A 26,779-nucleotide genomic window follows, 5' to 3' on the forward strand; every position below is an offset into this window, starting at 1 on the left:
TTGCACACACAATACCCACAGCTGTAAAAGCGTGGAAGAGCAGCAGTCATGCTTTAAAACGGGAAAGTAAAGATGAGCAGCTTCCAAACACTTCATAATTAGCAAACAATGCCACGGCCTGTTCCTGTCCCAGAAGTAGGACGTGCCCAAATGAACCCTGCCTTTTCAAAGCTGCACTCCAGGATCTGAATGGAGTTGTTCCCAGAGCAGACAGCTCCACAGGGGAGGTAAATGGTGGGACAGGCATGGGAGGGAGCAGGATATGGAATTTCAGATGTAGAGCAAAGCTCTGCATTTTGCGCCTCTCCATCTGCTGCTGCCGAGCAGAGCTGTCAGGCAGAGGCCCAAGAAAAGCTTGTTTATGACTTAAAGCCTGTGCTGCACTCATCCGAGGTTCTCAGGACTTACCAAGAGCAGAATTAAGAGTCAGGAGCACCGTGACTCCAGGCCAGAGGAGGGAGGCAGTGCCCACACAGCGCTGGCTACATTTAAGGTGGTGGATCTTTCCCGCTGGCCGGGCAGCCCTGAGCAGCACGGACCGCCAAGAAACCTCATCGGGCACTGCTGCGGATCCCTCCTGCAGCCCTGCGTTAGCACCAGCAGCACGGCCACCTTTCAGAGGGTTGGATGAGGGCCGAGAAAGGACGCGGAGGATGAAAACACCTTTATCCCACAGCGCCGGCTCCCGCCCAGCGCCTGCGCCATGGCCCCGGCCCGGCAGCGCTATGGCGGCGGCCTGGCGGGCCGTGAGGGGCGGCCATGGAGCCCGTGAGGGAGCCGGTGAGGGACGGCCGTGAAGCCCGTGAGCGACGGCCGCGGAGCCCGTGAGGGAGCCGGTGAGGGACGGCAGTGGATCCCATGAGGGAGTCGGTGAGGGACGGCCCTGGAGCCCCTGAAGGACGGCCGCGGAGCCCGTGAGGGAGCCGGTGAGGGACGGCAGTGGAGCCGGTGAGGGAGCGCGGAAGGGACGGCCCTGGAGCCCCTGAAGGACGGCCGTGGAGTCCGTGAGGGAGCCGGTGAGGGACGGCCGCGGAGCCCGTGAGGGAGCCGGTGAGGGACGGCCCTGGATCCCGTGAGGGACAGCCCTGGAGCCGGTGAGGGGCGGCCGTGGATCCCGTGAGGGACAGCCCTGCAGCCGGTGATGCCCCGCAGCAGGGGAAGCCCCCATCTCCTCCCTTAGCCTGCCCCTCACGGGCAGCGCCTGCGGCCCCTCGGCCGCCCTGCCCCGGCCCCGGTGCGAGCGGCGGGGCGCCCCCGGCTCTGCGTGTCCCGGGGCGCGCTTGCGCGCTTTGGTCTGCGTTTTGTTATTTATTTTACTTTATTTTTAAGAAAACAGGAAAAAGAGGCGGGGGAAAGAAGTCTAACCCTGTCGGCGTTGTGTTTCTTGCAGTCGCTCTCCACGGAACCTGCGTGTTCTTCAGCTCTGGGATCCATCTCTACATATTACAGCCCTGCTCACCTGAGCACCTTTAGAAGTTACAGCGCTGACACAGGCAGGTATGAAAATGTGCATGTTGGTTCTGGTCGCTCTTTCTAATGTTTTCTTAAGGGAAAAAATAGCCGTGATACCTTGTGTAAAATAAACTGCAAACTTGTAGCTCTTTCTGTGAGGCTTCCCTTTATGAAGATGCTGTTGTTTAAGAAGAAATTTAAGCTGCAGATTTTGTGGTTGATTGTGAAATCTATTAAGTGCATGAACTTCCAGTGTGCAAAACCGTTTGGTCAGAGACATGCTAAAACGTCTGTTACAAAAATAAATTTTCCAAAGCCAGAAATGTAATCTGTTTCCAGGACCTGGTTTCACCTAGATGTGGTGCACTTTTGACTTTTGAATGGTGAACACTCAGAGCTGATGGAATTATCTTATATAAAGATTAGGTGTTTTTGAATCTTTAGGATTTGGTGGGAGGAGAGATGTCTTTGCCATTGAGAACTGAAATGTTTTTTGATCTGTCAGCTTTGTGCACAAATGTTTTACCTTACGGTATATAGTATGTGTGACTTTTTTGTTGGTTTTTTGGGGTTTTTTTTTAGGATAAGTGAGCATTTACGTGCTTCAAGATGCCCAACTCGAATGCCAAACTTCATTCTAACCACAGGGGAGGCCGAGAAGCCAGCAGGAGGGAGCTGGTCTCCAGGTCTTTGCAGAGTGCTGAGCATTGCCTGGAGAACCAGGATTTTGGAACTGCATATGCTCACTATCTCCTGGTACTAAATCTAGCTCCCGAGCTAAAAACTACTGTCAAAGTAAGTGCTCTTCAAATGGCTTGAAATTTTATTTATTGTCATTCTCTTGAGGTCTCTGTGACATGGTTTGTACTTGGGATTTGTTACATGTAACTGATTTCTGCTTTTATTGAAGACAGAATTGGGAAAATCAGTAACAACTGAGATGGCCAATGACAAGTTTAATAAGCTCTGTATGAAGGGAGTTCATAGAATCTTCTTGTAGTCTTTGTGTGTCAATTGTATTTAATAAAGCCAGGACCTTGTTGGTACTGGAGGCTGCATTAATATACATTAATAGCCATTAACATGCATTAATATACATTAATACACATTAATATACAGGCTTTCAGTAAACACTGCTGGGTGCTGATCCTCATGTGTGGGTGTCAGGGCACCTCCAGATGTTTTCAGGGCTCAGTTCCCTACTTCTGGCAGCTCCCAGCACCTCAGTGGTCTGTGCTTTATTTCCTAGGAAACATTTCAGTTTACTCTCTTCAAATGGGCAGAGGAACTGGATTCTCTGGCACGGATTCAAGATCTGTTTAACTGCTATGAACAAGCTCTTGAACTGTATCCCAATGATGAAGTGATCTGTAACAGCATGGGAGAACATCTCTTCAGGTTTGTAGTGATGTATATTCACTTTTCGTGAGGGTCACGTTGTAAATACAAACACATTCAAATCTGGTTGTCTTAAATAGCTTAAAAAGAGTAGCCAGTTCTAAAATAAATAATTTGTTGTTAACCACAGCAAATGTGGGGAAAAAAAAGCCACCATGTTTTGTTGTTGCTCAGATCTTCTACAGCTGGAATTTTAAGGCTGAAATCATAGATGATAATCCAGGTGGTTTAGTTAGGTTTCCTTTTTGTAATTTCTTTGTTTTAAAAGAACACCTCTCTAAGCATTGTATTACAATGTATACAAATATTTGCTAGATTTAGGGCTTTTTTCAGTGCCATCACTGAAACTGATTTGAGATTATGCTGTAGGAATTACTAAAACTTGGTTCAGATTCACAATTTGGTTTCTTTTTTGTTTCTTGTAATTTATTTTTTCAAAATTGGCTCTCAATGCAAAAGCTGGCGACTCAGAATTTGGTGGTTTTGCAGGATGTTCCAGTTAAAAAGAGCACCAACAGTTTTACAGCATTCTCTTGAGTTTATAACATTCTCTTAGTTGAATATCTGCGAGACTGGATTGGTGTCAAGTCATTGCAGCGAGTTCTTGTAAATAAAACCAGTTTTACTTTGTCAAAGGACGCAGTAGCGGATGAAGGTGGTTGCACACAATGGTGTTTCTGAACTGGTTTGCATTTGACTTGATGTGAAGCTATAAATCATTCTTTTTCATAAAGTAATGCCAGCTTCTAAAGATAATTTTTCTAACTAAGGCAAAACATTTTTTATCTTTTAGCTGATATAGCAGCCCTCTTTACAGACCCCCAGCTGCCCACAGCTGCACGCCTTCCATTTGTTTGTCCTTTCTGCTCTCAGGATGGGCTTCAGAGACGAAGCAGCCGGCTACTTCCACAGAGCCGTGAAGCTGAACCCCGCCTTCGCCGACGCCAGGGAGAACTTCCACCGCGTAGCCAACTGGCTGGTGGAGCGCTGGCACTTCACCATGCTCAACGACGGCCGCCGGAACCGCGCCTACCGCGGCGCCATCGAGCGCGCCGTGCGCGCGGGGAGCGCCACCGTGCTGGACATCGGCACGGGAACGGGCATACTCAGGTATGGCATGGGAATTGTGATGGGAAAGGGGATTTAATAACAGGGAATTTAATGGACACGGGCACCGGCATCCTCAGGTACCCCACGGGAATTGATGGGAAAGGGGATTTACTGACAGGGAATTTAATGACAGGGAATTTAATGGACACGGGCACCGGCATCCTCAGGTATGGTACGGGAATTGTGATGGGAAAGGGGATTTAATGACAGGAAATTTAATAACAGGGAATTTAATGGACATTGGCACGGGCACCGGCATCCTCAGGTACGGCACAGGAATTGATGGGAAAGGGAATTTAATGACAGGGAATTTAATGGACATCGGCACGGGCATCCTGAGGTACACCACAGGAGTGTGATGGGAAAGGGAATTTAATGACAGGGAATTTAATGGACATTGGCACAGGCACGGCCATCCTCAGGTATGGCACAGGAATTGATGGGAAAGGGGGTTTAATAACAGGGAATTTAATGGACACGGGCACAGGCATCCTCAGGTACAGCACAGGAATTGTGATGGGAAAGGGGATTTAATAACAGGAATTTAATGGACACGGGCACGGGTATTCTCAGGTATGCCACAGGAATCTGATGGGAAAGGGAATTTAATGAAAGGGAATTTAATGGACATCGGCGCAGGCACGGCCATCCTCAGGTACGCATTCCACGTGAACCCAATGGAAAAGCTAACAGAGCATTTAATAGGAAAGATTGGTTGACAAAATTTGGCTGATATTTGATTCTACTTTGATCCTTTTGTGGAGACAGAATTTAAGAAAGCAAGCAAGGCTTTCAGAAGCCAATGAGTCTGGAGATGAGTGTCTATCAGTATTTTTTGAACCTTTTCTTCATTATTTGTTGCAGATGCTTTTTGTGCCAGTAAGTGCTTGTTCCATTCCCCTGTGGGAAGGGTTTCTCTGCCCCCAGGGACCCCTAGAGCTTGTACCATGTAGTTTGACCCTTCCTCTCTTTTCTGATCCTATTGGCTGTGTCCCAAACTGCCCCTCTCTGGCAAGAGCTGAGAAAAGATCCTGTTCCTCTGCACTTGTCCTCTTTCCCTCCAGACACCACCTGGAATAAACATCTATACTGCAGCTGAGGGTCAGAGCCTCCTTTATCCTGTCCATGAAATATTCCTCCAAAGCCTTCTAAGGCCTGAGCTAGCACTGGAACCTCAGAGGGGTTAAAGGAGGATTTATTTCAAGTGCTGTTTAAATGAGTTACTCACATGGGGTTTGAAGTTGTGGTGTTATTTGTCCTGTCTTTAAATACTGACTGTGAAGAGTGGATTCAGCAGAGCTGGGGGAGTGTCCTTATGCTGGCTGTGGTGGGTTTTTTGCTGATAACATATCAATTTGAGCAATATCAGTGTTCACACAAGAGATACCAGTTCATTTGAGGATAATTTTTACACTTGAACTGGTAGAAATACAGAGCAGATGTGGAGGAGGGGAAAACCCCTGATTCTTGTCTTTCAGTATGTTTGCAAAAAAGGCAGGAGCATCTTCTGTCTATGCCTGTGAATTATCCAAAACCATGTATGAACTGGCCCGTGATGTGGTGGCAGCAAATAACATGGAAAGAGAGATTAAACTTCTGCATCTGAAGTCACTGGATATAGAAATTCCAAAGCACATACCTGAGAGGTACGTTGTTGCTTTCTCTTCTGATGGTATTTTGAGTTTGCTCTTAATTTCATGAAAATAGGAAATGCCTTGTGACCTAAACAGGAAATAACACTTCTCTGTAAATTCTCTGTATCTTTTATATGCTTAAAGAGCAGAAATGAGAACATGTTCTTCAGATCATCCTGATTTCTATGGTAGATCAACAATGTTGTAAATTAAGGAGTTTAACGCTTTGATGATGGGAGCTTTGGGGCTTATGTAATGATACTGCAGCAACAGGAAAAAATTACAGTACTATGTCATAAAAGTAATTTTAACACACCTTTATACTTTCAAGATCTCGTGGCTCACTTTTGCAGCCTTTGAATAGGATGGAGTTACCAGCATTTAATAAAGTTATGGTGATGACACAGAGTCTTGATCTGAAGTGATGAAGCTCCTGGTTTAGGCCAATCAAGCCTTGCCTAATTGTGCCAGCTATTAATAAATAAATGACTGCTGTTCTGGAAATGTCTCCTCTTATAATGATGTTTGTTTTTGGTTTAATTCCAGAGGACTTAGGATTTTAGGGTTGTTAGTTTGTGTAGTAATTTTATTGTGCTTTGATTATAGTTTTGAGGGTTTAATTCCTTTTTATACACATGTGTGAGTACATACCATTGCACAAAATACATATTCTGCAGTATCATTGGCTGTGTGCCCAGGCTGAAACATCTTCCTGTTTTGGCTAGATTCTTCCCACACAATTTATTTATAAATGCTGAGCAAGAAGCTTTACAGTAAATTCTTGCTCAATATTTGCTCTCTTTTATCTGCATCTTCACTAACTTCTAACAACAATTCAAAACACACAATTTTTTGGAAGAATTAAATTGCCCACATGTACTGAAACTCCAGAATGCTGGTAAAAGTTTTGCTCTGAGCTCATTTTGGTATGGTGGGGTGTTTTCTTTAAAAGAATGATTGATTGTTGACAGGAGTGTTGTACATCATATTTTTCTTGTCTAGAGTTTCCTTGGTTGTCACAGAAACAGTCGATGCTGGCTTATTTGGAGAAGGAATTGTGGAGAGCTTGATCCATGCTTGGGAACATCTGCTTTTACAGCCTAAGGTGGGAGATGTGGGTCCCTGTGCATGTGCACACATTCCAGACAGGTGGGAAGGAAAATATTTCATTCCTTTTGGTGTGCTAAAAATGAGGTGGGCTTGCCCTGTGGATTTGAATTTGGTGAGTGGCAGTGAGGCAGAACATGCATTGTATTTCTGTGAGCTCTGAGTGAACAGGTATTTGCAAATGGTTCACTCTTAATCACTGTTCATTCCTTTATTTTAAATCTTTCTTGTCCCCCATCTTTGTAAGTAACACCAAAAGGGTTTGTGTGCATTTTAAATGTACAGTCAGTCTAAGCAGAAAATGCTGAATTATGGTAGAGTTATTTCTCATTGTAACACTTGGGAACACTCAATTATAATTTGGTAAATAAATTAATTTAGTTTTGCTGATTTGAACCTTTTTAGAAGACAGAGCAATTCCACTGGGTCTCAGATTTTACTTTATATTTTGTGGTTTTGCTACTACATTAAGCAAAGTAATATGACAAGGAGCCTAATCTCTGTTAAGCTAATATTCCTTCTCTTTATTTTGTCCTTGCCTTGATTCCAGCTCATTTAAAAGAGTTTTATCTGGCTGAAACCTTTAGTGTTGTACTGATTGAAATGATGACCTCTAGTGTTCAGTGCAGGAATGATAACAGAAAATGGAATTTTCAGTAGGCTCTAGCAGTGTTTTTCAGTCTGCATTTTGTTAGAGTTCCACAGAGGAAGTAGTAGACTAAAGAGTAGATCTGATGCCTGGTTATACTGACACACTGTATTTAAAAATTCCTTTAATGGTCAGCAAAATGCCAAGGACTTGTGACTTTAGCAGTCACTAAGAACTTCCCCATGTTTGGACTGTCACTGCAATGGCTTGTGAATATGTAACTTAGGCTTTTCAGGAATGGTAAAACAGGCCACTGTCTAATTGCATGTTACTGTTGATGTTTTCACAGCCTAAAAACCAAGACATTAGTGCTGGACACTATGGCAGAGTTATTCCTGCAAGTGCTACAGTATTTGGGATGGCAGTGGAATGCACAGAGATACGTAGGCATCACAGGTGTGTTTAAACTCCAGCTTGAACCCACATTTTTTATTTGGGAAGAGAGACTGGTTGTTTTGATTGACCATTTCTCATTTACTTTGCTCTTTATTTTCTGAGTGGCTGATAACCTGTTTAACTAAAAATTTCTGCTATCCCCATCCCCTTTCAATGCTGATTATTTTTTTCTTTTTTGCCCCACCTCCCTACCCCTCTGAGGTTCAGATTTTCTGGACATGTTAATCATACCATTATGCTGAAATACACATTCTAAACCATGAATTTGCCTTTTTTCCCAGAGTGGGAGTGCAGGAGGTGGCCGGTGTGTCCCTGTCGGATTCAGTGCGGTTCTTCAGCCCCACGCACGCTGCTGCAGGCTCGGAGGAAACCCTGGAGCCCTACACCACCGAGAGGCTCAGCCGTGTGCCCGGGGGCTACAGAGCCCTCACACAGCCCTGCCAGCTCATGACAGTGGATTTCAACGACCTGCAGGTAATGACTGTCCTTACACCCTTCTTAATTAATCATTTATGACAGTGAAAGTCCCACATCTCACTTGTTTTTGGGTTCAACTTCAGAACAGTTCACAAGTGCAGAGCAGGGCTGCACTGAAATCCTCTGCTGGTTTTGATGCTGGTCTGGTTGTGTGGTGAGGTGATTCCTCAGATGACAGTCTGCAATTCTTTTGAAGGTTTTTATTAGGCGTAGCTTAGGGAACTTTATAAACTACCTCACCATGAGATCAAACAGCTGCTGGCCTCAGTACAGGGAGGGAAAGGAAGGATGCAAGAGATCCTAAATGATTCGTGCAGTTGTGGAGCTGACTTAGTTTAATCCTCTAAAGTGAGTTTGCATGAAGCTCTTGAAGACAGGAGAAAGGCTGGATTTTCCATCTGGCATAAAAAAGTAAATGTTAGTGGGTAAGTGTAAAAGAGGAGATGAAGAAATTATTCTGTTCAACCACTTGATTCCATACTGCAGCTCCTTTGTATCTTAGGGTATTTCTGTAATAGGGCATTCTGAAATCTAGTGGCATAATTCTGTGTATTTAGCACGAAATACATTTGTATGTTTATGCTAACTAGGCCTGAACTGGAAGGCAAAGGAGTCCAGCCCTGCAGCTGAGCTTGCTAAAAAGATGACACATCTGATCTCTGGTGTGCCTCTGGCTCACTGACCTGTGCTGAGGAGCCAGCACTGAGTCAGAGCTCAAAATAGATTCTGTTACATAAATGAAATTATTCTTGGCTGCTGCTTGGCCAGGAGCTGCAGTTTGTGAATCAATAGCTTTTCCTAGTTGGCTTGTCTGACATCCTGAGATGAAAAATGGAACAAGACAAGGCTCTTCAGAGATCTGTTGGGAACACTCTCTGTGACCTAATGTTGCTTCTGCTTCCAGCATCAGTAAGAAACTATTGCTCTCATCTGAGAGATGTCTGTTCTCAAGCATCTGCCTGCTGGCAAACACGTAAAGATAATTTTAAAGAGTAAAGAACAGAGTTATTCTGGAAATCATGTTTCCTTTGGAGTTTCAGTTAGACTGATGGAGTGCTCCTGTATGAAATGTTAAGATATCTTAAGTAAAAAGGAAGAAATGCCACTGTTATGAATCACTGCTGTGGCTGGGAGTCCTTGGTTACTGTTTGTTGTTACTTTGTCACTGGGCAGATGTGGCAGTTCCAAACATTGGCAGGTTACTTTCTCTCAGCATGGATTTTTGAGTTTGTTTTTGTTTTGGGGGCTTTTTTAATGTGTTATGTCATGGCTACACCTGGATGTTCAATAATGCAGCTAAAAATGAGAAAAAAATTGTCTTTGTTCCTATTGTAATGAGAAAAAAATCCTTCTAAACTTAAAAAACAGTAGCAGAATTACTGACTAAGAACAGAAATTCGGATAAGAAATCGCTTAGCACTAGAAAGGCAATTTCTAAGACCTATTTTCTATTTCAAAGAACTGGAGAGGTGTTGCATTTATTCTCCTTGTGCTAACTATCCAGACTTAAATTGATAGAACTAAAACACAGCACAACAGTGTTCCTTGAACTGAGTTGTAGGAGACTTCAAAGACAGCAGTACAGATCAGAGAATAAAATAAAATAAAAAATAATCAAAATTCACAACATAATAATAATTTGAAAAAAGCAGCTGCCTGTGGTAATTGCTTTCTCACTGCTGTTGTTCCCAGGCAGGGGAATGAGGTGTGGCTGCAATTACATGTGCTGCATGTGTGCATGTCTGCTGGCAGCACACCAGTGCCACTGGCAGGGAAATGTTTACCTCTGCAGGCAGTAATTAAAGCTCAGCCTCACTTGCAGGCCCTAAAGGAGCCGTGTTTTTGCCAACAGTTTCAGATTTTGGCTCTTCCTAATCCTTCACGAGAAGTTGTGGCATGGAATATGTGAGCAATTGTGGATCAAGACATAGAAAATTCAACAACTGCATCCTTTCTGTAGAATTCCCTCCTGGTTTTAGGTGTTCCTCATTCAGAGGACACGTGTAGCATCGAATCATTTTGGGGTTTTACTGCCTGTTCCTGTGCCATTGCTTTATTTCCTTTGCTCTCTCTTTAACAAGACTATCTGATAATTTGCCATCCTGACGTGCTGTGGCTGTTCCAATCTGGAATTGGCAGAAATAAGAGAGGAAGGTTTATAAAGTGGCAAATGTGAGAAGTAAATACAGGTTAAGCAGCATGACAGAGCAGGGAAAGCTGAAATGAGCCTTCAAATGGGTTTCAAAGTGATGGCAATGTAACACTGCAGTTACTAGAACCCACTGGATGAGAACCTGAAAATTCAGTTTAATGAAACCAAATCTTTATTTATGGAAATAAACTCCCCTACTTTATTTTCTCTTCCTGCTTTGGTCAGGACCTGAAAAGCCTGGCAACCAGAAAGCCCTGGAAGCTGAGCCTGCCAGTCACTGAGGGAGGAACACTGGATGCTGTGGTGGTGTGGTTTGTGCTGCAGCTGGATGATGAGCACTCTCTGTCCACAAGCCCCAGTGAGGAAACCTGCTGGGAGCAGGCTGTGTATCCTGTGCAGGGCCTCCCTGGTATGTCCTGGGGGTTTGCTTGTTGGGGTACATTAACTGGGCTTTTTTTGGGTGTTTTTGTCATTTCAATAAGTTATCTCAGGAACTAGGAAGTCCAAATAGGATTAGAAGTTCAGCAAGTAGCTGAGAGGTGGTTCCTGATCTCCCTGCATCAGGGCTTGTTCGTGGGACTGAGAGATCTGGGAGAATGCTTTTCATTAAGTTGGGTTTTTCTCTGTACTGAATTTAATGCATTGTGGAGCATCTCCAAATGTGGGGCTACTCACCTGGTGAACCTGTGACTCAGGAGAGGAAGGGGGCAAGGTGAGGTAGGAATTACCACAAAACCAAAGCTGAACATTCCTGCCTCCCCCTTGCCCCGTGTGGGATTCAGCTTGGAATGCTGTCCACATACAGGATACATGGATATTGTTGATTTTAACAGTGCCTACTCTGTGTTCACCCACCTTTCATTTTCCTGTTTGCTGGAATCTTGGAATATCTCAAGCTGGAAGGGACCCATAAGGATCACAGACTCCAGCTTTGTGCTTCTTGCAGGACTGTCTAAAATTAAATCACCCAAGAGCATTGTCCAGGTGCTCCTGGCACTCTGGCAGGGTTGGTGCTGTGACTGCTGCCCTGGGGAACCTGTTCCAGTGGCTGACAGTCCTGTGGGTGAAGATCCTTTCCCAGTGTCCCATCTGAACTTCCCTGCTTCATTCCGTTTGCTCGTGTGCACCTCCCCTCCACTGCCACCCTTGAGGGGCTTCCAGACTGTGCTGAGATCTCCCCTGCAGGATGAACAGAACAGGAGCCCTCAGCTGCTCCTCACAAGCCTCTCCTGAGGCCTTTCTCCCTCTGGTCACCCTCTCTGCACACACTCTGGTGGTTTGGATAGGAACAAATGAGATAATGAGTGGGTTTGTTTGTTTGTTTGTTTGTGTTTCAAGCACCGTGAGGCCCTTCAGTGATGTGTCTGTGAAGTCACTGACACATTTTTAATGCTCTTTTGCCTAGATTATTCTGTGAAGACTGGAGACACTGTGGTGATGGAAGTTTGCTGCCAGGACTGCTACTTGAAGATCCAGAAGATTTCTTCTTTGCCCTCAGAGTGTGGGATGGATTTCAGTGCCAGAGATGAGACGCCGGGTTTGGGTAACGAGGCTGAGTTATGTCATGCCCTGGCTGGGCTGCAGACGAGCAGCAGGCAGGACGGCAGAGCTGCAGTGTGCGTGCTGGAACCCACAGAAATGGCCCTGCTCAACGACACAGCCTACCACGAGTGCTTCAGAGCTGCCATGGCCAAAGTGCTGCTGCCACCAAACCCCAGCAGGGACTCGCCCTCCATGGACATTGACGGACACAGCAGCGGGATGAACCCCCAGGAGCATCCAGAGAGCTCCCCAGGTGTGGAAACTGAGGCTTTGTACGTTCTGGATGTGTCTGAAGGCTTCTCCATCCTGCCAATTGTAGCTGGCAAGCTTGGCCCAGTCAGAGCCTACAGCTCTGTGGAGAAGGAGCAGCAGCAGGCAGCGCTTCACGTCATTGCAGAGGCAAACCATTTCCCCAAGGAAACACTGGAGTTCTGGCTCAGCCACTTAGAAGAGGAAAGTGTGGTGCTACAGAGACCCAAATCAGACAAACTGTGGAGTATTATTATCTTGGATGTTATAGAGACGTCGGGTTTAATCCAGCAGGAAGTGATGGAAAAGGCTGCAATATCCAGGTACAGTATTAAAGGACAAAAATATTTCTAGGAATCTGTAATTACCTGAAAAATTTTAAGAATATTCCTAGTTAAATATATATATATAGTTTTTTATATATTCCTAGAATATTCATAGTTATCTATGTAATTACTGTTATGTTGCTTCTGTAGAAAAAGGTTTTTCCTTGGACTGAACCTCCCAGTGTTTCTGGCATGACCATTGTATACATTATATTTTTAAAAAAGCATCCAGATTTCACCACCTCATATTCCTTTATCTCTTTCTATGCAAGAATATGAATGGATGATGATATTCATTGGTCTGTCAGAAGTTTGCAGGTGAGCAAGGAATAACCAAGGCAGCTTTTAGTGCAGGGTTAGAAAAGCCTGGATTTGTGTACGTGTCAGAACAACCTGGTCCTGCTGAAAGACAAACACGTGGTGTTAGAACAGCAGAGCTGCTGTTCCTCACAGCAGGAGCAGTGGGAAGGAAGGCAGAGGAGAATAAAATAATGGCAATGGGTAAGTAAGTGTGAAATGGATTTATCCCTTTTGTGTGCCTAGGGAATCTTTACTGCTGACCTTTGTGTTCACGTTAGAACTGGTGTGCCTTTCTTCAGTGTCCTCACTCCTCTTTCACTGCTGTTGCTTGCTCAGCTCAGAGGTGCAACCCCTCTCATTTCACAGGTGTTTACTTCACAGTGGGGGGAAGATTTTCCCCCAGTACGTGCTGGTGTACGGGATGCTCGTGGAATCGGAGTCGCTGCTGCTGGAAAGCGCCGTTCAGGGAACAGAGCCCACCCTGGGCCTCAGCATCGCCCCTTTCATCAACCAGTTCAAGGTAGGAGCTGCTGGGGCTTCCACACAGCTCTTCAGCTGCTTGGATTTGGTGTGAGCTGTAAAATAACACTGCTGAAACCATCAGGAGAGGTTTCTGTGGCCACACAGGGATCCTGAGATAAACTACAGTGGGTGATGTTTGTTTCAGTTTGTCCCTGTTACTGTACAGAAGAGTGGCTGTGTTGTTACAGTTCCCAGGGAATTGTATCCAATGTTCCAGCAGGGATTTGAGGGCTGTATTTTGCATTTTTGTCTGTGTCTGACAGCCATCCCAGTGATTCCTGCCAGTTTTTGTGTTACGATTGTTTTTAGCTTTTCCCCTTGCACTGGCGGCTGCTGCCTGAAGCTCTGGTCTGTTCTGCAGGTTCCTGTCCGTGTGTATTTGGATCTGTCCACGTTACCCTGCGTCCCCCTGAGCGAGCCAGCAGAGCTCCTGAGGCTGGATCTCATGAACCCTCTGCTCAACAGCCCCAGCAGAGAGGTGAAGGTGAGTTCTGTGCATTTAAACCTCTCCTGCAGCCCTGCTTGGCTGCTCCTGTGGGCCAAACATCTCCAGACAGGATTTACCTGTGTGCAGCTGTCTCTGGAAAGGATTGAAATGGAACAAAGCAGTTTGACTGATTGTTATTTAAAATATTTTTAGATCCAGATCTGTAAGACAGGCAGGGTCACTGCCATTCCCTTCTGGTACCACATCCACCTGGATGAGGAGCACAGCCTGGACACCTCTGCTGAGAGCTCCCACTGGAAACAAGCTGCAGTGGTTCTGGACGAGCCCCTCCCAGTCCAGGCTGGAGATGAACTCGTGCTCCATGTCCAACACCATAAAAGCAATATCAGCTTCACAGTTAAAAGGTGAATCCTGTGTGATTTGTGCTTATTTACCTGTGCATAAACTGACTGCTCAGAACAACACTGCTGTTACTTTGTATTAAAGTCTAAATTTTATTTACTGGTCAAAAAGGCTGATGTGTTGCTTTAATAATAGATACTTGGGTTCCATCCCAGCAGGCTTTAGGGAAAGGTACAGTCCTATAAGCTACTGCCATTAAAAAAATAATTTTTCTCCCAGAAAAAAAAACAAACAAGCAGGAATATTTTATTGTGCAAATAGAATAACTGAATAATAATAAAATAACTTAGTAGCTTTCCAGAAGTACTCTGAAAGAAGTAACCAAGACACTTAGAGAGCTGTTTTCCTTGATAGGAAACCTTATTTTTACACTAAACAGACAGAACTTCAAGTATTAAAAAAAATCTTCAGAGTGAGGGTTTGAGAAGCTGTACAGGTGTTTCCTTCAAGGTGACACCTGGGATCAAGCCTGGAGCAGAAGATTCTGATTCTTCATGAGCCCAAACAAATATTCCCTTTCCATGGAATACTGAAAGCACAAACCCTTGCAGCAGTTCCACCCAAGATCCTCTCCTTCCATGGACAGTTGTGCTCGTGTCATTCACACTCTTAAATTACTGCAGCAGTAAATCAAATTGATAGAAGGGAAACAGTTTAAATAAAATCTTTAATTGCTTATTTACAACAAAGGCAATGAGTTGGCAAATTGAAAAATCATGATTTTCACTTTCTCACTAACTTCAGATACAGCAAGTACAGACTGAGCTCTAAAATATGCAGCCTAGTGAGTAAGGCGGAATATTTACATCACACTAGTACTGCAAAGAAAGCACTTAAGATGAATTTACTGACAGCCAGAAGTTAAACATTGATCCTGGAGATGCTAACAAGGCTGGAAAAGAAACTGAAGATCTTGGTGTTTAAAAAGTAGTGCTCTACTGGTTTGGTTGTTTTTGTCAGATTGCAAACATGCAATAATAGTAAAAATCTGATAAAGGGATAAGAACAGTACCTCTGTGATATTGTCAGTTTTTGCAAAGTAACGTTTTGGTACAAGAGGACTGGACTGCTTCTGGGGCTGGAATTTAGTCCTGGTAACTCCAGTATTAGACCAGCTCCATCGTTTTACCTCAGAAAAGATCTTGTCTGGGGGAAAAACAGCTTTTACATTTGGATCCAGGCTATACTAGAAGCATAATACAATCACACACAGACACAAATTTAAGGGGACAAATTACTACAGACACAAGATATCCTGCTTTAACAGCTTAAAAAAACCTTAAGTGTTAAAGAACTTATTGCAGCCCAAAATAAAGAAATCATTTTGTTTTCTGCTTCCTTTTCGATATCCTTCATTCCCCCTCCATGTATCTGAAGGTAGTAACCATTATTCTTATTTTAGAAGGATAGGGAAAAGAAAAGGTAAAGCATTAATGCAGAACTTACCATCCTGGCTGTCTCTTCTCAGACACAAGACTCACAAACTGTGAGCCCCAAGGAACACAGACACACCAACCTGACCTGGGCATGGACTGAGAGCAAGGCCTGCAGGGAATGTTTGCTCTGTCGAGGTTCTCCACTAATGCTTGGTAGTAACTGGGTAGTAACTGGGTAGTAACTCTTCATGAAGGGCTTTGTTTAGCTGTGTAGGAATGGAAGAAGGTGGCAGCTGCACAGGAGCTGTCATTGCACCCACACTCCACTCAGCACTGGGAATGGAGGTGAACCATCAGTGACACAGGCAAAGTTAACACAAACAGGTTTTGCTACTGCTCTCCTTAAATTACATTCCTGAAATTAGGCTTTCCCATGGCTAGAAGTGCTTGCACTTTATTTTTATACGAGCAGAGGATTTTCAGACGTTTCTTTTGCACTAATGAAATGCAGTGTAATTCTGATATGATGGTAAGCGTTCAGCAGTTTAAGGAGATGATGCTTAAATTTCTGCAGAAACCTTTCCCGTGTGCGTGTTTCACGTCCATGGGCACTCAGAGATGCTCACACCATTCCAGATTCTGGATTCAGGTGCCAGCTACAGCCATCCCATCTCCTCCTCCTGTCCATGCACAGCTTTCCCAGGCTTTCCACCTCCCATCCTTACAGCACAAGTTCACAGCACTCGAGTGGAGAGTGTGACACATTCAAGAGAAGGCGACTTTAACTTTGATCCAAAGCTTTCTCTGCTAAGCTGTTCCCCAGCTCAGGTGACCCCTCATCCTCCTGGCTGGCACAGGGGTTAAAAACCCCCTCGCCTGCAGGGGCTGCCGTGGGTGTGGTGAGAGGGGTCACAGTGTGTCCAAAGCCCTGGTAGTGACCCGCGGGTGACGAGGGCATGGAGGAGGCGTCAGAAATCGGGTCTTGGGTAGATGAGGACAGTAAACTGGTGTGTTCATTTTGTTCATGATCCTCGGCAAAAAACATCTTCCTTGGCTGGCCCAGAACTGTCCTGCCTGCAATTGTGCAAAATGAAAAGGGTTTTTAATCTTAACTCCAGTCTCTGGACACATCAACTCTAAAACAGTCATAATGTTAAATTATGAGTCTTTGTTTTGTAGTGGTTTTACACAGGCATTGTTAGTTTCAGTGAAGAAAAGCAAATCTTTCCATTTAAGAGAAAAACCAAGTACATTCCTCTACTTACCTAACCTTTTCTTTTTAAAAGAAAAATTAAAAACTAGGCTCTAAATCAGTCAGGAATGCTGGAAAGAAATCATAAACCATAAACCATGAAATCCTCTAGGTCTGCCTCTGATCTGATAACAGAATGTTCTCAGGCTGCTGTGAAGGTGTGACATGAAGCTGGAAATACAGATTTAGTGATAAATTGTACCAATCCTGCTGTTACTCACCCACATTTCGGACCTGCTCGGAGATATCTGCCCTGAGATCAGAAATATCCCACATTGCAAGGAAGGAGTCAAAGCAGGAGCCCTCTTCAGCTTCTTGGACATAAGGTTTGTAAGAAAAACTGTAGTGGTGTGCAATAGCAGCCAGAAACATCTCCACACAAATGATGAAATCCTGCAACCACAGAGACACTGACTTAATCACTCATAACTGGAGAAAAACTGGAAAATAACTTCCATAACTGGAAAAAAAAAAACAGTTCTGGGTTTCCTCTACAAGGAAAGGCTGAAATTTCTTTCTCTCCTCTGAAAGGCTGCAATTGCCCTGGGATTCTGCCACTGCTGCTTTTCCAGCAGGATGTTCTTGGCAGCTCTCAGAGAGCAGCACTTGATTAAACAGATCATTTAATAAGCAGCAGCTCTACAGTGAAGAAATGCAAACTATCCAGACATATTTCAGTGTGTGGGGCACATTCCTTCTGCCCAGTACGTGGATATAGAAGTGCTGAGCATAAAACTCACATGGCCTCACTGGCTGAAACTTAGCCCAGCTTAGAATAAATCATTGCTAATCAAGCCTGTGTTAATTACAGTGAGTATAATGGTATTTCCCTGAGATCAGCTGTGTCATCTCACATACAACTCCCCAGAAATAACCTCTGCTCCCACCTGTAAGCCTGTGGCCACAGCTTCCACACTCTGCCAGTCCCAGGTGTGTTTCTCAGAAATGACACCAACCTTCACCAGCAGAGCAATGAGCACGGCCTGCCTGGAAGGAGAATTTATTGTACAAAGGATCTGTGTTAGGATTGGAACAGAAATGCCAAAAATCTGCAAGCACATCTGGTCATACCTAGGAAGAATATTTAAAAAATCTTTTCTGTTTATACACTTAGATTTTAAGAGGAGGAAACAAACTTAAGAAGAGGTGTCATTCATCCCTGGCCCTAAATACCAACAGAATAAACAGAGAATGAACAGAGAACCAAAGCAGAGTTTGTGTCCCAGTCTGTTCAGTCATTAGAACAAGTTGCTTCTCTTTCAGGAAGTTGTTGTGGCTCAGAGAAAAATGCTCTGATAGTCAAATACACTCCCTCATTAACAGCTAAGCGTGAGCAATCCTCAAACAGGAATTTTTATTTACTTACAGTAACTTGGTTTTTTTAAGGGGGTTTTGTTTGTTTGTTTGTTTGTTTTTTGTGGGGTTTTTTTTGTTTTGTTTTTTGTGGGGTTTTTTTACTTTTGAAAGAAAAAAATTGTTCTGAAATAAATGCAAGTGAAGATTCGAAAATAAGTTGTGTTCTTGAGAATCACCTTACAAAAGAGCAAGTCTGAAAAATAATATTAAGTGAACAGGACTGCTCTCTCCAACACATCAGCACCCTCTTCCCTCACTGCAGCTCACTGGGATCATGGGCAGGTATCTTGAGGCCTCTAACTCAGTAACAAATTCAGTAACAAATTCAGCCTTTTTAGCTCTTTTACATCCGCCCTGAGAGCAAGAAGTGAAAAATGCACTTACCAGAAAGAAACAAACACCACCATCTTCACACAGAGGAACTTGCCCACGGGCTGGATTGGGTTCAGCTCCTCACGCAGCACTTTGTAAAACAGCACCAGGCAGTACATGGCAAACTGACAAGGAAAAGAAAACGAATGGGAGCTTTCAAATCCTTCTTTATTTTGTGAGGGAGTTGTGTTAGAATATGTAACATAGGATGATGCAACCTTAAAATGTTATTTTTTTAAAAACAAGAGACTTTGGTTTTATGGAATCTTTGCCTTTGTTTTAAAGCACTTTCTTTTTTCTTTATCCTGAAATTCCAATCATTTCAACCAGGACACAGAAGCTGGTGCTGCTGCTGGGAGTGTTGTCACAGCAGAAAGCAGGTACAGCTCCTGCTGTGCCAGTCAGACACAGGGCTGGCACTGAGAGGGGCACAGAATTTCCAGGTGATCCTGGCTCTGAGCTGCTCTGGCTCCTGCTGCTGCTGCCAAGAGAAGTCAAACCAATCCAGGGACTCTGAAATGAAACTCTCAATTTTAGGGGCTGGCATCTCACCCTGACATTATCTGACAGCTGACCCAACAACAAAAGGCGTTGGGCAGGCCAGACACCATTTTCATTTCTCCTGTGAATGTTAGCACCACTTTTAACACAGAATTTTTAACATTTTGATTCTTTGTGTGAGGGCTGGGAGGAAGCTCTGGAGTCATCTGTTACCAGAGAGGGGCAAGTCTTTAATTCTAATTAAATTCTGGGCATTACCACCCACCCATCAAACAATCTGGGGTAGAAAGGTGCTTGCTTCATGGAGCTTCACAGTAAACTGAATAAAAGTTTTACATTATCTGGTTTTCCAGAAGTTTTCATAAATAACATTTAACAGACAGCAATTTTGACTCTACCTGTAAGAATTACTGGATATTAACACAATCACTGCCAACAGCTCACACAGAAAATTCAAGTAATACTGATGAATTCAAGGAGCAGAAGGATGCACTCCTGGTACTCACTAGCTGGGACATGTTGTTCAGTATAACCAGGTAGGTCCATGCGTTGTTGAAGCTGAAGTTCCCCTCATCGTACACTCCCACCAGTTCACAAATTCTGCAAGAATTTTTTAATTAATCACTCTGCAGTAACAGAGCACTTCCCTCAGGTGCCTCATCCTCACTGCATCAAATCAACCCTTGGAATTCCAAAGGAATCTTGGAAATCTGCTGGTGCTCACAGGGGCACTGGGGGCCTGCACAGGAATCTGTTTCCACCAGCATATATAATATAGAAATATTTATATGGATATTCTTTGTGAGTAGCAACTTTTTGCACAGTCCCACAGAAGGAACAGTGATGAGCATCAACACAAAGCTGATGAAATTAAACTTTCAGCATCACTCTGATGTGTGCCCACTGTTCCTTTGCAAACACAGGCTGTGTGATTTGAAGGCACCACAGTCAAGCTTGTCACAGGCTAAGCTTAAAAAAATTCAGAAGTTACATGAAACCTGCCTTTAAAAATACTCAGTTGTTGAAGACAGTGAAAAAAGGAGGAGGAAAAAAGGATCTAAAAATTAAGAGATTGTAAAAATGTGTTCCCCACCCCAATAGTGCTTCACATTCTGTCCCACTGATTACAGAAGCTGGCATTAATTATTTATGATTTCAATTCTGCAAATAGAGGAGTCATAGAGAAATCATAGGTTGATTCAAATTGTTGGGACCCATTTAGCATGCAACAGCTTTTAAACTGCCTCGATCCAATACAAAGGGCATGAAAAGTCTTTCCAGAGTAACTCAGAATCGTATCCTGAGGATCAGTATTAATTATTAATCAGTGTACTTACAAAGCAATAATGGTGGTAAATGGTCTGACAACAGTGTACTGCAAAACACCCAGTTTACATCTAAATAATAAAACCCTGAAAGAGAAACACAAAACTCATTGTACAAGGATTTAAATGCAACTATAGATTTACTAAGGTAAATTTTAGTTCTATGGTAATTTCAACTTCTGCATCCAGGACTTACAGAATATGGTGTGTATACAAAAAATACATAAAACAGCTGGATTTTTACAGACACACTGCAGGAAATACTCAAAGATTCACTTACTTTAGCCATGAAAACAGCCCATGTTCGGGCTAAACAAAGAGAATGCAATTTTTGCTGTGTTTGAAGATTTAAGAAAAACTATGAATCTAAAGGTAAGAGATTTAAACGTCATAATTGCCCTAAACACTGAGGAGAACAAAGCTCTTTGCCCTCTATGGCAAACTCTATAAAGAAGCTGTGACCACTGAAGCTCACCTTCCCCTCCTCCCCTCACCCCAAACAGCTTTATCAAAATCAAAATCTCCTAAGAGAGAGAGAGATTTTACCAGTTTAAGCATTCAGAAACAGTTTAGGTGCATAAGGCCTTTCACCCTTCACCTGAAGTAAAAACAACAGATTTTTACCAGGTTTAATCCAAATTCTGCATGAGGTTAATGGCAAAAGAAGCAGATTCCAGGAGACTGGAATATTAAATTATAAAATAATTATAAATTAATATTTTTAAATATCCTTGAAAAATCAGGAGGTTTCCTTCAGCACCCCCCGAGTTAATCAATGTAACTCAGTCCAATTCAGAGGGTGTTTAATGCTTGATTGTCACTCAGCTGCTCTCAGCAGAGGTTCACAGCTGAGCAAACACACACAAACCACAAACTGACTCCATCCAGCAGCAACTTTTGTGCTGCTAAATATGAAAACAAAATGTTTGGGTGTGCCTAAAGCCTGAAAATGCCTTTATACTCACTCTCCCATAGCCCACGAGGGACAGCAACAGAGAGGGGGCAGGTGCCTCTGCTGATCCTTGGCTTCAATTATTAACACCAGGTTTGGGTAGCGGTTGGTTAAGTAATTTGAAAGGAAAACCATGAAGTTATAGATGACATAAGCTTCGTAGCACTCTCGACACGTATCCACGTAGATTGCAATCTTGGGGTATTTCAGAGCTATCCACTGCAAGGAGAGAGGGACACAAAAGGTTACGGGCAAGAAAGACAAAAGGGATTCCACCAAGCAAGCTCCCGAGGCAGCAGGCACTGCTCAGACAGGGCTGGGAGCACTGGGCTGAGGGGACAGCAGTGCCACAGCTACAAAATAACCTTCCCTGAAAACTCACACAGCTTCGGGTTCCTCCTGCAGCAGCCAATTGTCAGAGTTGGAGACCAAAAACGGAATTTTTGTTTTTAGTGAAACTGCGGTTACGGATCAGCTGCCAGAGCTCTCAGTTTCTGACTGTCACAGTGCTGTAAGGATATTATCCTTTGTCCCCTCAACCAAACAGGAATCACTGTAGCACTAAGCAGAACTCGGGAAAGATTTCTAGTACAAGCCTAACACGGGCACAGAGGGTCCAGCACAGAATTCTGAGGCAGTTCTTGGATCAGGCTGGTTCCCACGTGAATGCCCAGAACTCCCCAGGACTGCCCCCTCCATTCAGCAGTTTCTGCCCAACACTGTTCACCCTCACTCCCACAACAAACAGAATTTGATTGAGCTGGTAACAACAAGAGAACACTCACACTGTCTAAACTGTAAATCGGCACCATCCACAGAATCCTGTTAAAACAGCAGAAGAACATTTTATATCACTACAAGTATCTCAATTCTGAATTAAACACAATATTTGTAGCATAGGTAGAACGTGAAATGTTACCTTATTATCGGTTTCTGTAATTCAGGTTGAGTGTAATGGACTAAGTGCTGGAGTATCCCCCAGAGAGATATTGGTATAGTCATGAGCAGGAATATCCCAGCGATGAACCAAGCCTTGGTGTGAATTCCAACCTTGCAAGATCAAAGTTGAAATCTTAATGCTTTCAAGGATTTACAAGTACACAAAACATTCCACAAAAACACAGCAGTGCCCAGTGCTTGATTTACTGACACCCACAACAGATTCCTTGCTTTACACACGGAGCTTGTCTTGATTCAGTGCTGCATTATGGAGTTTCTGAAAACCCGTGCATTTAAAGACTTTTTAGCTTTAAAATCAAGTTCCAAATAGTGATCAATTCGTTCTCATTTAACAAACTGAAATAGATATGCATGTAGGTACATAAAAACACAACATCTGCTAAAACACAGGGTGGAAATTTTAAATCAAAGCTCTCTGAAAAACAACTAATAATCCAAAACCTGAGAAACACAGGAGACCCTTCTCAGTTTCCTTAGATGAGAATCTTCTCCCTGATCCCCTGCTTTACATGGACATCAAATGTCTCCTGTTGTTTTCTAGTTTTACTTGTGGTCACTTTCTCTACAATTATGAAACATAATGGTATAAACTTGGATATAAATATCTGCTATGGTGAACACGCACTTTGCATCAGAACAGGAATTCAAACCTGGACATTTTAAACGCATCCAAGACAGATCTCCCTGTCATTAAGTCCTGAAAATTACACCCTGGAAAAGCCTACCTCCAGGGGCACAGACCTGTGTCACATTGAACAATACATATTTACATAAGGTTAAAATTTTACTCCTTGTTAGAGAAACGATGTGATCGTGTGTTTGTGTAATTCACACACCATAGCACGACACAGGAGCTTCTCTATCCATAGAGGAACTCTACTAAATTCTCCCAAACCAGACAGAAATACCTTTATGAATGCCAGCATTAGTGCTAAGGTTCAAAAACTAAGTTCTGAGATGAACTTATGGAGAGAGCCAGACTCTTCTTGGTGGTGAAAAGCAATAAGAACAAGAGGCAATGGCAGAAACTGATGCCCAGGAGGTTTCACCTGACCATGAGGGAGAATTTCTTCACTGAGCAGTGACCACACGTGGAACAGATTGACCAGAGAGATTGTGGAGTTTCCCCTGCTGGAGATATTCAAGGACAGGCTGGACACAACGCAGTGCTGTGTGCTCTAAGATCACCCTGCCTGCCCAGGGAGGTTGGGCCAGGTGACCGCTGTGGGCCCCTCCAGCCTGGCCCGTTCTGCGACCCTCGGCTGGCTCGAATTTGTTCAGAATTGTAGCCCCTGTTCAAACACCAACCACCACGGAAACAGCAAGGGAAAGCAGCCCTGCCCCGCTCCTCTGAAGCTCACTGGGGCTCCAGCAGCAGGACAAATGTGTCCGGCAGCACCGCGGCTCTTCTTCAGCCACTGCTGTGACAGAACGGGCCGGGCTGGAGGGGCCCACAGCGGCCCCTGGCCCAACCTCCCTGACAGGCACAGTTATCTAAGAGAACACAGCATCGGGATGTGTCCAGTCTGCTCTTGAATATGTTCAGCACAGGAGGCTCCACACCCTCTCTGGACTTTCTGTTCCATGTGTGGTCACTGCTCAGTGAAGAAGTTCTCCCTCATGTTCCGGTGGAAGTTCCTGTGCATCAGTTTCTGCCATTGCCTCTTGTCCCAGCACCACTGAGCAGAGCCTGCTCCATCCTCCCGCCCCCCTGATCTCGATACTTTACACACCGATGAGCTAACACATTTATTTCCCGGCCGCATCGCAGCCCGGGGCCGAGCCCGCTGCCCGCGGCCCTCACCTCCAGCTTCTGCAGCTCCCACACGCACAGCGGCACCACCACCAGCAGCCCCACGATGTAGAGCAGCACCACCAGCGGCCGGATCCATCGCCGCCAGTTCCCGCAGGTGCACGGCATGGCTCCTCGCACCGACCTCAGCGGGCCGGCAGCCCGTGCGGAGCGCGCATCACCGGCGGGGCCGCCCCTCAGCCCCGCGCCTCAGCCCGGCCCGGCGCGGCCCGCCCGGCGCTCCGGCCCTGCCCCGCCCCGCTCACGCCCCCGCGGCGCTTCCGCCCGGCACCGCTTCCGGCTGCCCCACCCGCCCCTCCGGCCTTCTGATTGGCTGCTCGCCCTGCCCATCACCTCTGCCCCGCCCACTGGGGACCGCCAGAGGGAACCGCGCCGCTGTGTCCCCCCCCAGCGCCGGGAGGGTTGGTGTGTTCCAGGCGCTCCCCCCGCCACCGGCAGTGGGCTGTGCCGCGTTCCCGAGCGTCTGAGGGAGCGGGCGGGAACAGGCGGGAATGGGCAAAGGGAATGGGCAAAGGGAATGGGCAAAGGGAATGGACGGGAATGGCAGCGGGCCCGGCCACAGCGGGGCCACGGCTCCTCCGAGTGCACCGCTCAGCCCGGCCCTGCCCTCAGACGCCTCCGCTGGGAGCCGCCCGCGGGGAGCGATCCCCGGGAGAGCCGCGCCTCGCAGCGCCGCCCGTGAATTGCGACATGGCCCGGACGCGAGGGCTCCACAGGGCACACCAATAGTGTGAAATAGGTGTTAAACACCAGCCGTTTGTGGGACGTTTATTTTCGCGGTTTGGAAGTGTGAAAGTTGCTGAATTGCCGGCTGAGGCCGCAGCAGTGACACACACGGGCCCTCAGGTGAGGCGCCGAGCTCGGGCCGCAGCGGTGGCACCGCCAAAAGGCCGAGGAACCGCAGCGCCAAACCCCTGCAAGGAGGCAAACGCAGATTTCACTTTGAGGCAAACGCAGATTTCACTTTGAGGCAAACGCAGATTTCACTTTGAGGCGTCACCACCCCGTGAATAAAGAGGTACTAAGGAGCAGGATCTGTTAGTCCTGTGTAAAAGCTGTCATTGACATTCAGAGGAGGGCTCCCTTTCCCGAGCAGTGTTTGGGGTGTCAATGTGCTAATTCCATCTCCAGAACACACACACATCCCTCCTGCTTTTCAGCGAGAAGCTACTTGAGAAATACTGCTAAAAACCAAACCGACAGAGTTCACCTTCACTAACTATTAGGGTTTCTAATATTAGAGAAACAGTACCAAAGCTGCTCCCCAGAAGTCGCAGGTAACAGCTGTACTGGCAGCTTTCCCTGCTGCTGGAAAGAGCGATGTGAATTATTGCTGATGCCAATCATTATGTACATTCTGCTCTCATGAATTTCAAATTTATTTAAAGGAGAGTTATGTTGAAATAGAATAAACTTGGATTATTCCTTAGCATATGGAACCCTATACAAAATTTACTAAATTAAAATGGCAAAGAAAGTAGAGTATTTTATAATTGTGGCTGGAAAACTATGCAGTAATAATTATTCATGAATTATATTTTTATTTGTATGCCATTTGTGTCATAGGTTTCATCATTTTTTGTTCTTGCTGTGTGTTGTGCAAGGGCAGATGCATGGTGATAACCAGGCTGTCCCTCTTGCCTGATCATAATTTCCCTGTGAGGACAGAAAGGACTAAATTCAAATTCTCATACAGTGAAAAAAATCACAGATTTCCCCTCAATTATGATGGTCTTATGTCAGCTCTTTGATATCACATCCAGCAAACACCTGATCAGTCCACTCTCACACCACCAACCTTTCCAGAGCGTTTTTATTTCATTTTATTAAAACTTAATGAGAGTTCAAAACTCGATTTTATTTCCTTTTTCCTTCCCATCATTATTTCTCTGTCAGAGGGCTGTCACCACTTAAATTGGTCTTTGTTACAGAAACGCTGCCACCACATTCTGATTATTTCCTTATTTCTTTTGGGGGTGATCATGGCAGAGAGTGACTGGGGTTTGGAATTTGGGTGGTAACTTTAGATGCAGCCTCTTTGTTCTCTTGGACGCTCAGATTTGGGCATGTTAATTAACTGGGGACTTTTGAGCTTCTAACCTCAACCATTCAGATTATGGAATAAAATTGCTGTCATAATAACACGGTGACAAAATGTGGTGGGAAAAGTTGCTGCTCAACAGCTCTACAATACAAATTTTCAGCTCTGACAAAGGTTATGGAAACAAATCCCTCCCATACCCCATCATCTTTGAAGAAAGAAAACTGTGATGTGGGCCATGATCAGAGGCCCCTTCCAACTAAAAATTATTTCATTAAGCATAAAAATATATTTATTTATAGCAAATAGTATTACCTGAGAGCACCTTTTCTCCTTTACCTATTATGTGTCCTGTTGAGAGGTTAACAGATTTTTACTGAGAATTCCTTATGTTACCTGTTTTATTTACAGCAAGGATTCCTGAACTCCGGTATGGGAATTATTCCAGGAAATAATCTGGCCTGTAGAGCAGTGGGAAGTTTTGTTCCTTAGGCTGAACCTGCTGTAGGAGCCACTGCCAGGGCACGTTTGGGGACTGATAAAACCCCTCTGTTTTCTCTCACCTACAGCTTTAAAACACGGTGTGTGTTCCCAGCTGGGGTTGTAACAGTGTCGAGAGTGATGGAGTCTCCCTCCTTTCATCCCCTTCCCGGGAGGGAATTTTGGA

The 26,779-nt window shown here is 44.8% G+C and overlaps 2 protein-coding genes across 8 annotated transcripts; one reads left to right on the forward strand and one right to left on the reverse strand.

The window, feature by feature from the left end:
- The first annotated feature begins 403 nt into the window (after nucleotides 1-403).
- PRMT9 (protein arginine methyltransferase 9) lies at nucleotides 404-14,259 on the forward strand. 7 transcript variants are annotated; one of them, XM_063415244.1, is made up of 14 exons: nucleotides 404-926; nucleotides 1,391-1,497; nucleotides 2,035-2,247; nucleotides 2,702-2,850; nucleotides 3,724-3,960; nucleotides 5,439-5,606; nucleotides 6,597-6,699; nucleotides 7,640-7,746; nucleotides 8,028-8,220; nucleotides 10,601-10,784; nucleotides 11,781-12,489; nucleotides 13,159-13,312; nucleotides 13,676-13,798; nucleotides 13,955-14,259. In XM_063415244.1, exons 3-14 carry the CDS (start codon nucleotides 2,062-2,064, stop codon nucleotides 14,168-14,170), a joined length of 2,529 nt encoding a protein of 842 aa, XP_063271314.1. In that variant the 5' UTR covers nucleotides 404-926; nucleotides 1,391-1,497; nucleotides 2,035-2,061; the 3' UTR covers nucleotides 14,171-14,259. The 7 variants fall into 7 exon arrangements, with proteins under 7 accessions (XP_063271314.1, XP_063271320.1, XP_063271319.1 ...); XM_063415250.1 differs by having other exon boundaries at nucleotides 404-836; XM_063415249.1 differs by having other exon boundaries at nucleotides 834-948.
- Nucleotides 14,260-14,812: 553 nt separating this feature from the next.
- On the reverse strand, nucleotides 14,813-24,331 carry TMEM184C (transmembrane protein 184C). Its single transcript, XM_063415251.1, has 10 exons — nucleotides 24,063-24,331; nucleotides 22,218-22,348; nucleotides 22,084-22,120; nucleotides 21,312-21,517; nucleotides 20,359-20,433; nucleotides 19,528-19,621; nucleotides 18,533-18,645; nucleotides 17,680-17,779; nucleotides 17,014-17,185; nucleotides 14,813-16,614 (listed from the first exon to the last, which is right to left on the reverse strand). The coding sequence occupies exons 1-10, from the start codon at nucleotides 24,177-24,179 to the stop codon at nucleotides 16,322-16,324; spliced, it is 1,338 nt and encodes a 445-aa protein (XP_063271321.1). The 5' UTR covers nucleotides 24,180-24,331; the 3' UTR covers nucleotides 14,813-16,321.
- Nucleotides 24,332-26,779: the final 2,448 nt, after the last annotated feature.

The sequence above is a fragment of the Prinia subflava genome, chromosome 18, assembly GCF_021018805.1.
Source record: "Prinia subflava isolate CZ2003 ecotype Zambia chromosome 18, Cam_Psub_1.2, whole genome shotgun sequence".
Taxonomy (NCBI): domain Eukaryota; kingdom Metazoa; phylum Chordata; class Aves; order Passeriformes; family Cisticolidae; genus Prinia; species Prinia subflava.

Bases quoted from the DNA above. Each gene is read 5' to 3' on its own strand.
- TMEM184C (XM_063415251.1), bottom strand. From the start codon at position 24,179: ATGCCGTGCACCTGCGGGAACTGGCGGCGATGGATCCGGCCGCTGGTG. The intron at 18,646-19,527 runs GTGAGTACCAGG...TTTCCTTGTCAG, and splicing joins TGAACAACATGTCCCAGCTA to TTTGCCATGTACTGCCTGGT. The intron at 17,186-17,679 runs GTGGGAGCAGAG...CTGTGGTTGCAG, and splicing joins CTGTGGCCACAGGCTTACAG to GATTTCATCATTTGTGTGGA.
- PRMT9 (XM_063415244.1), top strand. From the start codon at position 2,062: ATGCCCAACTCGAATGCCAAACTTCATTCTAACCACAGGGGAGGCCGA. The intron at 3,961-5,438 runs GTATGGCATGGG...CTTGTCTTTCAG, and splicing joins ACGGGAACGGGCATACTCAG to TATGTTTGCAAAAAAGGCAG. The intron at 7,747-8,027 runs GTGTGTTTAAAC...CTTTTTTCCCAG, and splicing joins GAGATACGTAGGCATCACAG to AGTGGGAGTGCAGGAGGTGG.